Consider the following 18,351-nt stretch of genomic DNA (forward strand, 5'->3'; position numbering starts at 1 on the left):
ATAGCCATTTTCAGTTGTCAGTTTGACTCTATCTGGAATGCACTACAATCCAGAAATGGAGGGCTCACCTGTGATCCAGATCTTGAGGCTGGGAAACATAGGCTTTTGATCTGGATCTTGAGGCATAGTGGCCATGAAAAGCTTAGGCCCAGGCAGGGTGGTACAGGCCTTGAATCCCTAGAGACAGAGGCAAGCAGATCTCAGTTAATGGTCAGCCTGGGACAGAGCAAGTTCCAAGCAAAGAATGGCTTAGGTGCAGTCATGGTGGTACACACCTTTAATCTGGGCCACACCTTCTGCTGGAGGCCCACATAAGGACAATGGGAGAAGGAAAGTTCTCTCTTTGTCTGCTTGCACTTACTTGCCAGCACATCTGTTGGAACCCACTTCTTCAGGAATCCAGCTTCTACAGAAGACCAGGTGAAACACCTTGTGAGACTGTGAAAGGCAGCCTGGCTCCTGGTTGAGCTAAGACTAGAAACCCTGCTGGCCCTGACGGCATTTCCCCCTGACTCCCAGGGAAACCAGGCCCCTGTCACTAGCCTCAGCCCTCCATAGGTTTGTGGCCATCAGTTACAAAAAGGCAATGCCCCAAGCCCCTCCACAGGTATAGATAGGATGGGACCACAGGTCACTTAGGTTCAAGACAGATCTCCATTATAATGGGATACCTAAAGGCCTGGAGGCTTAGCCAATAAGCTTTCCTTCCCAGACACTCCTCCCTGCAAAATGTATTTAATCTCAGGCCCACCCTGAGAAGTGGGTATGGTTTTACACATCCACTTTCTGCCATGACAATAAATGCCTTAAAACCATGGTCTGCCCTTTTCATCGGGATCTGGTGTGGGGAGCCATAGAGAAACCGTTCACCTACAGAGCCGCCATCTAATCTCCCGTAGAAGGCCTCTCTGTGCTCCCAGCCACAACCATCAAGCCAAATCAAGCCTGCCACTGCAAAGCCAAAAACTCCCCTCAGTGGGACCAGCCTGAGCTTCCCTTTTCCCCCCTCAGCCCCAGGCTAAATCCAGCCTGGGGGCTCCCACTCTGTTCTCAGCTCTTCTGAGGCATCCAGTAGCACCTGGGTGTCTGAGAGCCTAAGAACCACATGGCCCCAACCTCCTTGTGGGCCAGGAGACTCCCCCCAAAGCCAGCTCTGACTGTCCTGGGCCTCAGACTGTGCTTCTCTACCCCCAGAGCGATGTCCCACAGCTTCCCTACAGCCTAACACCCACTCGGCGGCGGGAACCCACCATAACCCTACAACACCTAGCTTTGTGGGACTGAGTAACTACTAGAGTCTTGGACTTCCCATTCGCAGCTGCCCACTGTTGGGTTAGTTGGACTACAGACTGTAAGTCATCACAGTAATTCCCCTTAATATGCCGAGATATTCCATAAATTCGTGACTCTAGAGAACCCTAACAAATACAAATGGTCACTTGGCCTTAGCTGGCATTTACAGCTACCTTTCCCTACTCTCCCTCTGTCTTTCCTCCACCCTCAGCAAGCACCTCAGAGGGTCTTGGTTCTTCCTCTGGAGGGGTGACCCGTACCTTCACTTGTAAAGGGCCTGGGCCATTTATCATCCTAACTGGGTTGGATTGTTAACAGTTTCCGTTGATCTTAATAACAAGACACGTGATACCATGGGATGTCTAAAGGATTTCCTGAATTCCAAAGGTACTTTCCCTTACCCCTGTTGTGGAAAAGCAGCCTAGTTTCTCTTAGTGGTCTGGATCCATCACCCCTACTAACCTGTAACTTGTTTGTCAGCCTAAGCTGTAACTCTTAGTAGCCTAACTCAAGCATCAGGAGCTCACAGTGGTAAGGAGGAAGTCTTTTTTTTTTTTTTAAGTATTATTTACTTATTGGTGTATATTAGTGTCCTAGTAGCACGGCAGAAGAGGGCATCAGATCCCATTATAAATGGTCGTGAGCCATCATGTGGTAACTGGGAAGTGAATTCAAAATCTTTGGAAGGGCAGAGGGCACTCTTAACCACTGAGCCATCTCTCCAGCCCTAGGAGGAAGCCTTAACCTTCCAATTTAGTGGAATCTTTGCTTTGCCTCCTGGAAGAAGCACATTTTCTTTTGGAACCTAAGCTTCCAGGTTGTGAAAACGGGAAGCGACTTTATGCTAGTGAGTCACTAGGGGCGAGAGTGACTGAAACTATTCCCATCTCGGACTCCTGAGTCCTGGACCTGTGAATCCTATGGGAGAAACAGTACCACTTACTCCGATGCTGATTCAGATCATGTACTACTGCCTTCTGGAGAACCCTGCCCCAGCCCTGCAGGCTACTGCTGCCTAGTTGGCTCTGGAACTGTTTTTAAAAGACCGTTCCATTGCTTTATTGGGCCAGCTGCTTCAAGATGGTGGGGTACGTGGCAAGAGCAGTGAGTTCCATGAGCATGGGTCCACTGTTGCTCCTCTTTGGCTGTGAAGTGAGTTCTTGGGTCAGAAGCAATGCTGTGTGGAATAACATAGGAGTGGCCGAGGCATCCTGTAAGTCCATGGACGGTAGTTCGTATAGAAGCGTTACATGCAGGAAAGGAAAATCCGTAATCATAACAGACATCTATTCTAGTAAGGATAATGTGTTGCCTTTTCCGTAACAGAAGTAGTCCAAGGTAGGTTAGCCTGGTTTCTGGTCTACATAGAGAGTTCCAGGACAGAGACGAGAGAGAGAGAGAGAGAGAGAGAGAGAGAGAGAGAGAGAGAGAGAGAGAGAGCGAGAGAGCATTGAACCAGAGTTACTTCCTCCTATATTTCTGAGGGATGGCTGCTATGTAGGGTTGAGCGCTGGGGTCAAATTCCTCACCTGCTGCTGGACTGAAAGCGCAAACATGCCTTTCCCCTCCCCCGTGACTCAACCCTATCCTTTCTCCCCAAACCCCTCCTGCCTGCTATGTCACTCAAGGCTTAGCTGCCCAGCGGAGCCTCCTTTTTATAGACCAAGCTCACCCTAAAGTTATCCAGGAATGCACGGGCGTCCTAGGCACTCCCGCTACTCACGTTACCAGAAGGTCACAGTTATGCGAGGCCACAGTGCTTGCCCCAAACTCTAACCATGTAAGTCACTTTTAAGTGACGCAGAAACTTTGATCTTTGCCTTTTCTTCAGCTATAAAGAGCCCACACTCCAGAACCTGCACTTTCCGAGGCAATGAAATCGGAGGCATCCACATGACTCTTTGAAAAGCCGTATAACATGTCCCTTTTTGCAAAGGGTCAGCTGGTCGTTAAAAAAGAAAGTGAGAAAGAAAGCCTGCCACGCCCAACCGCCAGCTTGGTTTTACGTTTTTAAATTATCTTTTTCATGGGGGTAGGGGAAGGCTCTGCCACGGTGCATATGTGAAGTTCAAAGGACAACTTGCAGGAGGTCGTTCTCTGCTTCCACCATGTGGGGGTCCGGGCTCGTTAATAAAGCTGTTTCTCTGTCTCTCTGAACTCAGTGCGATCAGGGAGCGCTGTGTTTTCCACGCATGCGCTGGTCTTCTTCACCCGCCGCCGCCAGGGGGCGCCCCGCGTTCAAGGAGGTGGGAGTGGCTACTCTTTAAAGATCTTCCACCTCTGCCCCTTTGACCCTGAAGTCCAGCTCCTTGCACACCGCTCAATCACTTCCTGCCATTCCTTCCCACGAACCCATTTCTACACTACCCCTGATCATATCTATCGGGACCTTCCAATTTCACTGCTGGGGAAGGATGCACGCAGACGTGGATTAGACTATTGTTAAGTCATGGCCTCTCACCTGGATTTCAGGTTACAGCAATTCTGTCTGTAGAAGGCTCACTTTTCCGCTCTTTTTTTTTTTTTTTTAAAGATTTCTTTCTATCACTTTAAGGCATGTGTCCGTGTGCACTGTGTGTAAGGGGTGGGAAGCGATATGCCCATGTGCATGCCGACAGAGGGATGTCTTTTAAAGCTACAGTTACAAGTAGTTTTGAGCACCAGTGTGGATGCTGGGAACCAAACAGGAGCCAATGCAATCTTAAATGCAGAGCCGTCTCTCCGGTCCCCCCAACTTTCCCATTAACCGAGACAACCCAAACCTTTCCTACGCCACGAACTCTTTCATTTCCTCACGTCACAGAGAAAAGGTGGCACCCAGAAGAGACGCCCTCCTCACTCTGTCACCGGAGCTCTTCTGTGCCAGGCCACTTCAGTATTCTTCTGCCCTGTCGCTAAGTTGCAGGTACCGGGGATGCAGAAGCCTCTGTGGGTTGTGCTAAAAAGCCAAATGGTCTGTGGAAGAAGATCCCACCCAGTGGCGCAGTTTGTAATCCCAGGCTTCCGGAGGCTGAGACTAGATTCTGAGTTCCAGGCCAGCACAGGCTAAATAGTCAGAACCTATTTAAAAATAAATAAACAAACAAACAAACAAACAAACAAATAACCAAACAAAAAGTATTCCACAGACTAATGAGTACAGCAAATGAAGCGCTATCCTGGGAGAATATGGCTTCATCTGCTGCGGCCATTTCTTGTGTGTTTAACTTCTTAAGGAGAGTAGAAGCACAACTAATAAAATACAGACAAGATATTTCCATTTTAAAACTTCAGGCTAGAGAGATAGTTTAGCAATTAAGAGCACTCACTGTTCTTGCGGGGGACCTGGGGTCAGTCCCCTGTACTCACATGGCACCTCAAAATTGCTTCTAACTCCAGTTCGGGGAATCTAATGCCCTCTTCTGGCCCCCACGGGCAGGCATGTGTGAGGTGCATATACATACATTCATGCACCAAGCATATATTAATTTAAAATATGAATAAATAAATATTTAAGCTTACTTTGCTCCAAGTTATTTCTTCTTTATGGCCAAACTTCTCCAAAACAATGACTGTATTTTCTGCCAACTTCTGAACATTTACTACCCTCAATTAAGCCAAATCCTACTTCCTTCCTACTCCCACTTCCCTGGAAATACGTAGGCCAGAGGGTCCTTGTGCCATCTGGGAGGGTTGCCTGAGTGGACTCTTCCCGGTGAGGCCCTTTCTGGATGCTGTGCAATGTCTGAAGTAGCCAGATGCTGTTCCCTTCGAGAGGAAGGACACTGTCCTCTCCCGGGCTGGTGGCTCCATCTGCTGGTATTCCTGGTGTTATACCCAACTTTCTTTCTCTCTATTCCTCCCCCTAGGCTCTTGAGCTCCTCTCAAGGGTGGCATCCCCACCAGGTGGGTGAAGAGGTAATCAAATCATCTAGACAAGCAACACCTAAGCCTTTGCTTCTGCTCTGTGGAAACCCTCGAGTTAAAGTCGACGACACCCATAGACCTCTGAGAGAAGCAAATAAAAAAAAAATCCCCTTCTAGCCAGGCAGTGGTGGTGCACACCTTTAATCCCAGCACTGGTGGTGTTCCAGAGGCAGCCTATGTGAGTTCAAGACTAGCCCAGACTACAGAGTGAGTTCTAGGATAGCCAGGGCTACACAGAGTAACCACTTCTTGAAAAGCAATAAGGTAAAACAAAGCAAAAGGTCTCGTCCATGTAACTGTTCACAGCCCAAGGCCCTGAGGAGTCCAGCGTTAAGTAATTCATCTGGATCGATGAGCTAGCTCACTGGAACATGAGTAGCATGCCCGTGGCCCACATTATACCTAAGTTGCATGTTTTCTCCCTAATATTGGGACTAGAGGAAGGATGTCCACACTCAGCACTTTAATTCAACACAGAGAAACAAGCTCTATCTACTCTAACAAGATAGGAAAGGAAAGGAATGGATCTCTGTTTGCAGACAGCATGGTAATATAGAAAATCCCAAGGAATTGGTTTCTAAAAGCGAATAAATCCAGAATAACGGAGTGAGCCCTGCTGACACATGGCGTGTGACGTTTGACCTCTGGGGCGGTGAGAAGTCGCTTCTATATTATTAGTCAGTTTAGAGAGCAGATCTCACTAGATCATAGTCGTCTTGGCCACTGGCTCCCTGAGAGCCAGTTTTCCATCCCAGCCTCTGCACTTTTAAAGATTATTATACCATTATGCTTCGAGCTACACATCACAGGAGCCCCACCAAGACGCCAGGCAAAGGAAGTTTGTTTCCCTAATGTTTCAAGAGCCCCGGGGGGAAGCGCATCAATTGATAACTCTGGTTTGGTTGCATAGTGATCCCTTTGCAATCCAGGCTCCTTCCACCCTTCTACCCCATCAGTCTCAGCACGTTGCCCTTTGCTCTACCCGTGTGTCTATTACCTTGTGATTGTCGTTGCCACAAGAAGTCTAATAAAGGCAGGAAGGGGCAGGTAAGGATGCTCAGAGGGTAGGGTGCTTGCTATGTGAGTCTGGCAAACTGAGTTCAAGCCTCAGGACCCATGGTGGAAGGAGAGAGAGCTGATTCTCAAAACTAGTCTTTTGGCTTCTGAATGCGTGTGGTGGCATGCATGTGTGTTGCCATGCCCCTAAAAGGTGACGGCTAAAATTAAATTTTAAAAAGCATAAGTAAAGATGCCAGAGAGAAATGGGGTGCTATATTAGGGTTCTCTAGAGAAACAGAACTGGCAAAATTTATAGATATATTAAAAAGGGATCTATTAAAATGACTAGCAGGCTCTGGTCTGGCCAGTCCAACATTGGTTGCCACCAAATGGAAAGGCTGACAATCTGGAATTGTCCCAGCCATGAGGCTGAATGTCTTGGCTTGTCTGCCCTCTGTGTTGGAATCCCCCAAAAGTGGGCTCTAATATAAAAAGGATGTTGGAGCAGGGGCAGGAGCAGGATAGATGAACTTGCCAGCAAGAAGGAGGGTAGGCAGGCAAAAAAAAAAAAAAAAAAGGCAAAACCTCCCTTCACCCATGGTCTTTTCTGCAGGCGGCCACCAGAAGGTGTGGCCCAGATTTAGGGTGAGTCTTTTCACCAGCTTCCAGTGGAAGGTCACAGGTTGGGGTTAGGAGTAGTTATTTTCTGTTTTAGGCACCCACTATCCCTTTTAAAGTGAGCCTCTGATGCATTCAAGGATTGATCAGAACCTGCTTGGGCCAAAGACACAACCAATTTCAAATCAAGTCATTCAATCATTTCCAAATGCCCAATAGAGTCGATTCTTTGCATTTTTTAAATAAGAACTAAGGGAAAAATTCTTTATCCTTTAACCTTGAAATGACTTTCCCTCAACCCTCAGCTTTGTGTCAGAACTGTAACCGTTCTTTCTGCCAGGCAGAGAGCTTCTTCAAGGGAACTGAAGTGGCCCCCACTCCCACTCACTGCTGTAGTTGATGGGACCACTCTTACAATATCTCTCACTTTGATTGGGATAGCACTGGACTGGGAGCTGGGGGACCAGCATTGTCACCTCAGCTCTCCACATTAAACTGTGTGAACACAAAGTCTCCTTTGCCTTCCCGGGCCTTAGTGTCCTTGTCTGTAAAATGGGAAGGTCAGATCCTTGGTACTCTGCCACCTTAGCATTTCAGATTCTCCCCAAAGCTTGGGTCATAAGATGTAAAAATTACCTGTGTTTAGGTAAGGTAATCCAAGCAGTTGGAACACCTGTGTCACGCAGCCATGGTGCCACCCCCTTGCCAATCACCAGGTGTCACCTGGCTCCTCCTCTGTGTGCAGACACCGGGCAAGCTCTCTTGAGTGAGTAGCTATTGGAGCTGGACCTCCATCTCTGAAGCCCTTCTGCTTCTGCTGAGACTGAAGCCATGTGGTTTGCCTTTCTCCTCCTGCTGTGGCCGGGCCCTGTGATTCCAAACCAGAAGACGGGTGAGGAACTGAGCTGACCCCTATTCGAGAGGTCAAAGATACCCTGCGTTTGTTCTCATTCAGTCAATCAATTATTTTTTTCCGGTCAGATACGCCACCTTCTGATGGCTAGTACCCACTCACTGATCTGATCGGGTAACCCACTTACTCGGACATCATCGCATGTATCCTGAATATGCAGGAGTGGCTTCTTTGTGTGTCCCCATGGATGTCTCTGCAGTGAGCTTGGAGCCTGGTTGGGAAGGCTATGGAGTCCTCAGGGGTGGTTCTGATGGTTCTCTACTTTTGGTAGAGGCGGTGAGGGATCAGGAGGGACAGAGAGGGTAACAAGCCCAGGTCTGGATTAACAGCAGCCTGGTTCATCAGCCACCACCCACTCGTTGATCAGGATGGCTAAAATGTACCTGGAAATACAACAGGAAATCCATGACTTTTATTATTATTATTATTACTATTATTATTATTATTTTGTGTGGGGGGTTGTTGTTTGCATGTGTGTCTGTCTGTGCACCATGTGCATACCTGGTGCTCCCAGAAGCCGTAAGATTTTTGGAACTGGAGTTAGAGATGGTTGTGAGCTGCCATGTGGGTGCTAGGAATTGAACCTGAGTTCCCTGGAAGAGCATCCAATGCTCTTAACTGCTGAGCCTTCTCTCCAACCCAGGAAATTCAATAAAGGTATCTTTCCCCAAGTTTTTCTGCTGCCCTGCACCCCCTTTCTGCACTCTGTACCCCTTCCATACCGCAAACCACTCTCGCCTTCTCTAGAAAACTGCCAACGCCTTGCTCTTGAGGGAGCCAACCTGGCTGCCCTGGGTTCTTCACACTTTTGCCTTGCTTTACAGTTTGAGACAGTATCTCACCAAGTTACCCAGGCTGGCCTGAGCTCACTCTGTAGTCCAAGTAGCCGTTAAGTTTAAGGTTGTCTTTCCCCAGGCTCCCACAGTCTTCCTGTGCCATCAGTACCTGACGATATGTTTGTTTGTTTGCTTGTTTGCTTGTTTGCTTGTTTGCTCTGTGACGGGGTCTCCCTACTGTCCTAGAACTCCCTATGTAGATCAGACCAGCCTAGCACGTCTGCCTGCCTATGCCTAACTCTGTCCCCTGAGTGCTGGAACTAAAGGTGTGCCCCACCATGCTTGGCTACAATGTTTGCTTTTTATTTGTTAGTTTGGTTGGGTTTGGTTTTTGTGTTTTTTGAGACTGGGTTTCTCTGTATAGCCCTGGCTGTCCTGGAACTAACTCTGTAGGGCAGGCTGACCTTAAACTCAGAGATTTACCTGCCCCTGCCTCCTGAGTGCTGGATCATTAGGACGTTTTCAGACACATTTAACTTTCCTTAATCCTCTTCTATTTCCCTCCTCCAGGTCCCTGTTCTTCTTCCCTGCCCCTCATCCCTGTCCTTCCTGCTTTCTTGTCACATATTGTCAATTTCTTTTCTCCCCTCCCTAGCCCTTCCTGAAGACTTCTCCTCCTTTCTCATGGTACCTTTTATAGTTTAATAACTAGCACTCATGCCCACATAGATGCCCATATGTAGTCACTAAAATCTAGGCTCTGCTTAAAGGGGAAAAGATGTGTTTGTCTTTCTGACCCTCAGGTTCTTCACTTAGCACAACATTCTCCAGTCTTATCCATTTTCCCGTGAACATGGTGTCTGCTTTTCCTTTATAGCTGAAGGAAGGCTGGGTTCAAGTGTGACCTTGATACGTAAGAACTGCTTCTTCTAATGGGTTCGTTAGGGACAGGCCCCCAAGCTGATGGCCCAGCATACGCCAAGGCTCAGAAGCAGATGCAGGCAGGGTGTGATACTCCTGGGGCAGTGCAGGGTGTGATACTCCTGGGGCAGTCCGGTAGGAAAGCCAGGAGATGCTGCTTCTCCCAGGCCTGTGGCCAGCTCAAGCATGGCCTTGGGTGCCCATCCTCCATCTCTAGTATGAGAGCATCTCTCTAGACTCTCAGCTTTTCCGGCTCCCATCCATTTTTACAGACACTAATTGTTCTGTGACCTAGTTCTCTCATCCGTGCAGCTAAGGCAACTTGTAAAGCTACTTATTCTCGTTGTATATAATGTATACAGGTCCATTTGATTCAATCTAATTCAGCCTGGTTCCATTCCATCCCGTCCCATGCTGCCCCGGCACAGTAAACACCGGTGCCATTGAATTGATCTCTGATTCATAAACAAAGCCAAACCTTAATTTGGCCGGCTTCTCCCACTCTTCCCTCTTTAGTTGATTGTTGGTTTGGGATGCTTGGGAAGAGGGATGACTTAGGGATGGAAATAGATCATCTGTAGGAAGCCCCTGAACGTGAGCTGGGGGCTGAGTCACAGTCAGAGCCCCAGCCCCACCCACTCTCACCTTGAGAGGTCTTGGGCCACTGCTCTCCCGCTCTCCAGACTCCTGTTTTCACAACACTTTAGGTTAGCCACACCCAGTCTTGCATCCTTCCAAAGGCTTGCTTCTGTTGACCCTGTCAACGCTGAAAGTTCTCAAGTTTATCCTTAAACAAGGCCCCAGGCAGGTGCTAAACTGACAGGAATCAACTGAGAAGGAAGAGAAAACAGCATTAAGTTATGGGGGGCGGGGGGACGGCAGTCCCATGAACCAGACCTTCCAGTAGCCCATTCCTCATCCCCACCTGCCTGTGCTTCTTTTTTTTTTTTTTTTTCTGTCTCTAAAAGAGGTGCACCTGCTTATTTGTGGGTTAACACACACATAACCACTGAAGAAACTGAGGAAAATGGTTAGGGAAGCAGAGCTGACGAAGCTTGCACAGAAGGACGGATGGTGGATATCTTCCACTCTGCAGAGAGAGAGTCACTCTGGTCTTCCGCCCTTTCCCCTCAAAGCACCACAGTTCTGTGTTTTACAGTCAGGCCTGGGAGCCGGCAGCTCAGTGTTTGGTTTCGGACAAGGGGTTAAGGAACATATTTTACATACCAAAGGAGACCTGGCGTTCTCTCTCTCTCTCTCTCTCTCTCTCTCTCTCTCTCTCTCTCTCTCTCGTTCTCCCACCCCTCATCCTCTCCCTTCCCCTCTCTTTTTCCTCTTCTCTTCTAAGGAGCCTCTTCCCCCTTTATCTCTACCCACCCCCTTCCCCATGGCAACTCCCCTGACCTCAATCCTTGGAGTCAATAAACAGCTTCCCAATAAACCCGCCTTTACTATAATCTAAACTAGCTTGAATTGGCTCATTTCACTGGCAGTGAAGGAATAACCTATCAGTAGGAATCCAAAGCCACTCTTTGGCATACGACGCACGTCCAGTTGCGCCTGCCCCGTTTGTAAAATTTATTGTCTTTTTTTAATGTCTCTTTCCTCCAGGCAGTTGTTCCCACCCCCAGCCTCTCTGCTGCCTGGGAGCAGATCACCGCTGCCAGAGAGGAAGCTGCTATTGCGATAAATTCTGCCTCGTGGTATCAGACTGCTGTCCAGACCACAGGACCCTCTGCAACCCTGGTGACCATGCACACCCACCTCCACCCCGGGCACAGCTGGATGCCGTAACCCACAGAGGCAAGACTATACTTTAGATGGTGGCCACACTAAAGGGCGGACAGCACCACATCCTGATAACCCTGCAGTTCTTGTGGTCTATCCAGTCCATGCCCAAAGTGTCTTCATATTCTCAGCTCTGCTGCTCCCACCGCTCTCCTCCAAGTCTTTCTTTAGGTCCCACGGGGAGAAGCTGAGCTATTGGTGGTCATAACCACGATAGGGTCTTTTCTTGCTGTGTGTGTCGCTTGGCCTTGCCCGGAGACTTCAGAGCAGAAGAGTCCTCAGCGAGGTGTTGGGGACGTTGAGCAGCAGTGGGCTGGGAGGCACGGGTGAAGACAGGGCACTACACCCTGTGTTTCAGCCTCTCACACTCCCAAGATGGTGCTACAGATGTTGCTGAGGACGGAGAGTCCACTCGACTCAGCCAGGAACCATCAAGATTTGGTACAAACCACGGTGAGTGCCCTGGGGGTGGGGCAGCATCCTCTACTAGGCCTCAAGCCTCGGCAGACTTCTAGGACTTCAAGTAAGGCAAGGGGGAGGGGGAGGGGAGGTGTTGTGCTTTATAAAAAGGAGGAATCAGGGATATGTTTTTGTAATGCAAGGTTGGGTGACGTTGGAGAGGTGCCACGGAGGGGAGGGCCCATGCTGAGGCATCCCTTCCCCCCTGGGGTACCAGCCATAAGACAATATACTACGGAATTGAGTTTATTTGGGGAGGGGAAGGGGAGGTTGATGAGGGAGTAGAAATAGAAAGGCAGAGTGAGAAAGAGAGAGATAGAGAAGAGAGGGAAGGGAAGAGAAGAGAGGAGAGGAGAGGAGAGGAGAAGAGAGGAGAGGAGAGGAGAGGAGAAGAGAAGAGAAGAGAAGAGAAGAGAAGAGAAGAGAAGAGAAGAGAAGAGAAGAGAAGAGAGAAGAGGCCGGCCAGGAAGACTTGGGGGGGGAGAGGGGGAGAGAAGGGGCAGAGTAAGAGGCTGAGTGAGGAGAGGGGGACAAGCAACCCCTTTATAGTGAGTCAGGCACACCTGGCTATTGCCAGGTAACTGTGGGGCGGAGCCTAGAAGAACAGCTAACAGGAGGGGAGGGGAAGGAAATAGAGAGGAGGGAAGGGGAGAAGGGGAAAGGGGAGGGGAGAGGGGAGGGATCCTTTGAGCTGGAGCAGAGCATCTCATTTCATGTATCATATTCACTTTTTTTTTTTCTCCACCATCATTTATAAATACGCAAAACATCCTTAACATCCTTAGTTTGTGAAACTACAGAAGCTGGCCTCATGCCAAATTTGCTAGCTTGCATTCTAAATCCTCCTCCCTCTGATTCTTTAGGGCCCTGGCCCTACAGTACTCAGCCCAGCACAGAGAGATACACTTCACTGCTCTTATGCGGGGAGGAAAGGGTGTGAGGGTCCCGGACACTGAGCCAGTTTGCTCTTCTGGATCCTAGAGCCTGCCTGGTTGGGCAGCAGTGACAGTTCACTGAGATCGAGCATGGAAGGCCGTGGCTCTTGCTGGCCCAGGAGATGGTAAAAATATGAGACCACATGTGTCAGCAACCCGGATGGCGTTTGTTGCTTGTTAGGTTCTGCAGTTCCTCCACACCCTCTTTGGAAGGCCACTCTCGGTAACTGTGAAGGGAATCAGGAAGAAGGCCTGAGTCTTCCTCCACCCCTGCCAGCAGGACCCATGGAACGGAGGTCACCTTTGGTGTGCTGGGGCCAACATGGCTGGCCCAGCCCAGGGGTATCTGTCTCTCAGCTGCCATCCCATGAGCACTCACATTGGCTTAGCCTGGAATTGTTGTAAACACATTTAAAAGTGCACAGAATTAGCCATTAAAAAAATTACAAAAACACACTTGGCTCACAATATTGCTCATTGTGTTGTGATGATTACACACACACACACACACACACACACACACATATAATTATGATATATTTATTATAATATAACAATGACTTGAAAATAGAAAATTGGGGAGTTGGGGGTGTAGCTTAGTTGATAGTGTTTGCCAAGCATGTGAAACCCTGGAGGCAACGCAGAGCACCCCAGAAATCAGGTATGGGGGCACCTGCTCATTATCCTAGTACTAAGGAGATGGAGGAGGTGGAAGTAGGTAGATCAGACATTCAAGGTCGTCTTAACTGTATAGTTAGTTCAAGGCCAGCCTGGGCTGTGAGACCCTGGAGGTTTTTGTTGTTTTGTTTTCTTTTGTTTTTTAAAAAAGCAGAAAATAAGAAGCCAAAACAAAAATCTTTAGTGAAGGGGTTGGGGATTTAGCTCAGTGGTAGAGCGCTTGCCTAGCAAGTGCAAGGCCCTGGGTTCGGTCCCCAGCTCCAAAAAAAAGAAAACAAAAATCTTTAGTGAAGTAATTCACCTTCCTCCCCTCCCCCTGCACTTGACCTCCTGGATCTTAGCCACAGGGCCATCTTTTACTTCCTTCTGCTGATATCCTTCTTCTAATGCTTTGGCCACATTGTCCGTCTTATTATAGTCTTGTGACTACAGTCTTGGGTCAGTGGCTCTTTCCTGGTGCTGGTCTCTGACTGGCTTCTGGCCAGACTGCCTCACCGAAGCTCTGGTGTGTGGCCAGCTCCGTGTTCAGTGTCCCATCAGTGACTTTCCGTTCTCTATACTATAAACATGAAAGCACTGGCTCTATCCTGTGCACGACTCCAGCCTGATCCCCTGTTAATCACCCACTCTTGGTTGCAGCTGAACAGAATCGCCCGTTCTCCTCACCCACGCCTTGCTCTGAGCCTTTGCTGTGAACACTGGCCTCTGGGCAACTGATTACAGCAAGAATCCCTGTTGGCACAGAGCCCAGCTCTTAGGTAATGGTTTTACGTTGGCTTAATTTCTCTAAGTAATTTATTTAGGAACATAACCCCGATGGGATTAGGGTAAGGCAAATGAAACAGGAACGGAGGGAGAGCCGGCACAAAGCCCTGCCCCTCCTGTCAGCTCTAGCTACTACGGCTGGCTGGTTGCTTCACCTGTGTTATCTTCTAAGAGGCCTTGGGGGAATGTGTCTGAAAGGCATCTATCTGGTAACAGATCAGTATGCCTGCCTCCTTTCCCATGGGTTACAAGTCGGCGTACAGAGTCCCGGAAATATATATTGAAAACATATGCAACAGAGTGAGAAGCAACTTTATGAAGACCAGAGGAAAACTGGGATCAACCCACACGTCCGTCATTAAGAGAATGAACAGAGAAGTTGTGGCTGGTTATTACAATGGAAAACCACCGGCCACGAAAGGAGAAAGCATTGCTATTTGGGGAACTTCACAGACATAATGCTAAGCAGGGAAGAAGCCGGATACTGACAAGTGTATGCACGATGCCATTTACATAGTCCAGAGCTTGTCTGTGGTGACAGAGTGAGGGGACACGCATGGCAGCCTGTTTATTATTTTGTTGGTGGTGGAACCTAAGGTCTCACAGAGGCACACTCTCTACCACTGACCTGTAATCTCCAATTCTGTTTTCAACTTTTACTTCAAGACCGGGTCTTACTAAGTTGCCCAGGCAGGCATTTAACTCATTCTAATCTTGCCTAATCCTGAACCTGCAATCCTCATATGTCAGCTTCCAAGACGTTCCTTGCACACCGTCTGTGCTTACACAACATGCAGAACTGGTGGACTCCTCTCAGAACCTTGACAGGTGGCATGAAGATGTTTGTTTTTGTTTTGTTTTGGTGTGTGTGTGTGAGAGAGAGAGACAGAGAGAGACAGAGAGAGAGAGACAGAGAGAGACAGAGAGAGAGAGACAGAGAGAGACAGAGAGACAGAGAGAGTATAGCTGCATATGCACATGTACGCACATTCATTTGAAGGCCAGAGGACAATCTTAGAGGGCATCCTCAGGGACACTGTCTGCTTCCTTTGAGACAGGATCTCTCCTACGCCTGGAGCTCACCACCTAGGCTATCTGGTCAGCGAGTCCCGAGGATCCTCCTGTCTTTGCCTCCTCAGCTCTGGGACAGCGACCGCGCACCACCACCACACCTAACATTTTTCTGTGGGTTTAGGGGGATCAGACTCAAGCCCACACCTCGGAGGCAGTGCTCTAACAACTGAGCCATCTCCCTAGCCTACATAAAGTTTAAGTGAAAATATTGGGGGCCAGGCAATATCATATCCTAATTTATCTGGTTAAAACAGATCCCCTTCACGATGCAGGGTTGGCACAATTCCCAGCTACTCTGCTTTGGAGACAGACTGTCCCTCCTGTGAGCCTAACAAAGCTTGTAGCTCCTTTCCCACTCTCCCATTGCCGTTGAAAGCCCCATGCCCGTTGGTAAGTTTGGTATATAAACATTGCGATCACTATCCGGTGAGCTATTTATACTGAGCACACACATACAAGTGCACCTATAGATAAAGTTTGTCCCCCTCCTCAGGTGACACACAAGCCCCAGCTCCTGGACCCAAGATGGTAAAAGGAGACGGTGGAGATAAGAAACCCAAAACAAGTCATCTGTGTAACTAGGATCTGCCCCTCGTCTAGGACACAGATGACTGCATTTCTAGGACATTTTTGCTAAGGCCTTGTCCCAAGTCAGAGTCACCCCTACCACATATGCTGGTTTTGTAGGGGACGGAGAGTGGGGGGGCTGAGCCTAACTGATGCTGATGACTCTAGGATCCTTTCTGTCAGGATATCTACTTTCTTCTTGTTTCTTCTTTGTGCACCACCACTTAATAAACTTCAAACAACTACGAACAATAGCCCGACCTTCCCCTCACGGCCGTAGCATTTACATGAGCCCAGAATTCCGAACGTCACATAATCGCAGAAACTGTCTGCAGCTGGCAAAATCACGCCCCTGCCAGAGCACGAGGCAAATCATAGTCAGCTGCTGTGGACAATCTGAAGCTGCCCCATATCCCACACCTGGGATTAAAACAAAGCCATAGTCTTATAACATTTCTGTGTTTCTTAAAGGATACCAAGATTCCAGAATTCTCACTACATAAAACCGTCCTGCTTTAAGCTTCTGACCTCTCTCTAGCTGTTCCTACAACCTCCTCCCTTGCTATTTAGTACTGCAACTTGCACCGCTCCTCACATACCCCCCAGCTCTCACCACGTCTCTTGTCTTTCTTTCTCGGTCACTCACAAATTCCTATTCCCATGTTCACTGTCCGCCCTCTCTTAGGGACTTAGCTCTGTTCTCCTCCATGATGTATTATCTCGAGCTGAGACCAATGTCGGACACATAGAAGCATGCGCTTGTTTGTGTAGTGAGACCCGTGCCTTGTGCTAATTCAGGGTGGGAGCTGAGCTGGGCTGTGAAGAAATGGTCCAAGGACTTTCTAGTGCAGTTTGGGATGGCCCTTCAGAGCCTCTGGCCATCAGCAAGACTTGGAAAGAACCCTGAAGAAAGAAGAAACATGGAGGGGGTTGGTCTGCTGCTACTTGTATCCTAATGTTAAATGCTGGTTTCTCAAGATGTGGTTGTCCTTGACGAGCAGATCTTCGTGTACACCAAGTGATGCTATGTGAACCCTCTCCCCAATATAACTGGCCCATAAAAGGCTAGAGCCTATGATTGGGCAATGAAGGGAGGAAGGTGGGACTTGGGGATTCAGTGAGGGGGTTGCAGGGAGAGGGAGAAGAAGAAAAAGGAAGGAGGTGGAGGAGGAAGAGGAAATGCAGCGGGGGAATTCCTTGTTGGGGTGAAAAGGGCACCTGAACACTGGTCAGTAGAGTAAGCTCAGAGGTAGGGACCTGCCTGCCCCTGGAATGAGGAAACCCCTGACCTGGCAGGGGCGCTGCAGGAGAGGGTGGAAGACAGCCCACAGGACCTGTCCTCCTTCACTGTTCCCTTCAACTCCTTAAAGGGCAAGTTTCACGCGGGGACATGGCTATACGGCAAGGTCTCCCAAAATGCAGGCCCCTACAGCAGCCCCTCCTCTTTCCACCTGCTTAGAGGGCTGGGTTTGAGCGGGAGAATGGCAGAAGCTTAGTGGGCTGTGTTCCTGAGACTGCTTCCCCAAGACCTTCAACTCCAAATGACAGTTACTTCACACAAACCCCATTGGCCCCTTCTGAAGAGGCTGACATACTCCATGATGGTAGCTCTTCCTTCCAGGCAGGACAGTCTGTCATCTCAGTGCTCAGTGAAGTTCTAGACGACACTGTCACATAACCAGCAACCAGTCTCAGCCTGCTGGGCCAACAAACCCCCAGCACTCTTCCTGACTGAAGCCCAGAGAGGGCAGACTACTTGTCTAAGACCACACAGCATCTTGCCCACCATTAAGGACAGAGCTGGAAACAGGACAGAGCTATTGATTCAGTTTTACACTTCCTTCCGGTTCTCAGTTTGGTGACTCTATGTCACAGATCCAACATGTCTGCTCCAACCCAGTGCTGCTTTCATCCAAAAGCACTTAAAATGCCCACGGAACCTTGTCTGGCCACCGGGTGTTGCCCTAAGGGCAGTTGGCCTTGGTCTTTGAGGGGTAAGAGTCCTCTCTGTTTTGGGGGAGGCGCACAGAAAATACAGTCCATAACATCATCTGTGCCTCAGGAACTAATCTTCCAAGTGTCCCTAAGTCATCTCCTTCTGCTGGCTCTTGGACTCAGAGCATCATGCCATCTTCCACATCCTGGGTCCTCAAGCCTGGCTGGGGACCTGATCCTGCCTTTGACTTGGCTGCAAAATCCCAGGATGTTGAAAATAGAAAGGTATTAGAGGTTAGAGTCCTGCCCCCACACTGAGACACTGTCCACTTGAGACCTCAGAAACACATCACCTGGCTGAGGGCTCCCACTTATATCTTGAGCTACTGAGATGGATGCATTCTCTCTGAGTACCAGCAACGTACAGGAGACACTGTGTAAGAACTTTGGTGGCATCCTGAGTCAGGGTGTCCATTTTACAGATCAAGAAGTTAAGGCTCAGAAATGTTCTCTTATTTGCCCTCGGTCCCTAGAATTGATAAAATCTTGGCTCAGCAGAGAAACTCAGGTCTTCCCATGAAGCCCGGACCCCAGGCATGGGTGAGTGGGGTAAACACCGTCTCTCTCATGCCCTTCTCAGTGGCAGGGGAGGATTTCAGAATGGAATTGATGCTGTGTCTTCACATCAGAGAGACAAGGCTGCCTGCCAGGCAAGGGAGTCAGG

General features: G+C 48.9%; 1 protein-coding gene and 1 long non-coding RNA gene across 4 annotated transcripts; one reads left to right on the forward strand and one right to left on the reverse strand.

Moving 5' to 3' along the window:
* Positions 1-5,109: 5,109 nt before the first annotated feature.
* On the reverse strand, positions 5,110-10,252 carry LOC103693588 (uncharacterized). The gene is made up of 3 exons (XR_595099.4): positions 10,072-10,252; positions 7,857-8,112; positions 5,110-7,684 (listed from the first exon to the last, which is right to left on the reverse strand). It is a non-coding gene; the product is annotated as an uncharacterized LOC103693588 (long non-coding RNA).
* On the forward strand, positions 7,501-13,062 carry LOC134481084 (uncharacterized). Of its 3 annotated transcripts, none has more exons than XM_063270934.1 (4): positions 7,501-7,708; positions 11,038-11,229; positions 11,573-11,667; positions 12,790-13,062. In XM_063270934.1, the coding sequence occupies exons 1-4, from the start codon at positions 7,648-7,650 to the stop codon at positions 12,862-12,864; spliced, it is 423 nt and encodes a 140-aa protein (XP_063127004.1). In that variant the 5' UTR covers positions 7,501-7,647; the 3' UTR covers positions 12,865-13,062. The 3 variants fall into 3 exon arrangements, with proteins under 3 accessions (XP_063127004.1, XP_063127003.1, XP_063127006.1); XM_063270936.1 differs by having other exon boundaries at positions 7,561-7,708; positions 12,655-13,062; XM_063270933.1 differs by lacking the exon at positions 12,790-13,062 and having other exon boundaries at positions 7,528-7,708; positions 11,573-12,097.
* Positions 13,063-18,351: the final 5,289 nt, after the last annotated feature.

The sequence above is a fragment of the Rattus norvegicus genome, chromosome 11 (genome assembly GCF_036323735.1).
Source record: "Rattus norvegicus strain BN/NHsdMcwi chromosome 11, GRCr8, whole genome shotgun sequence".
Classification (NCBI taxonomy): domain Eukaryota; kingdom Metazoa; phylum Chordata; class Mammalia; order Rodentia; family Muridae; genus Rattus; species Rattus norvegicus.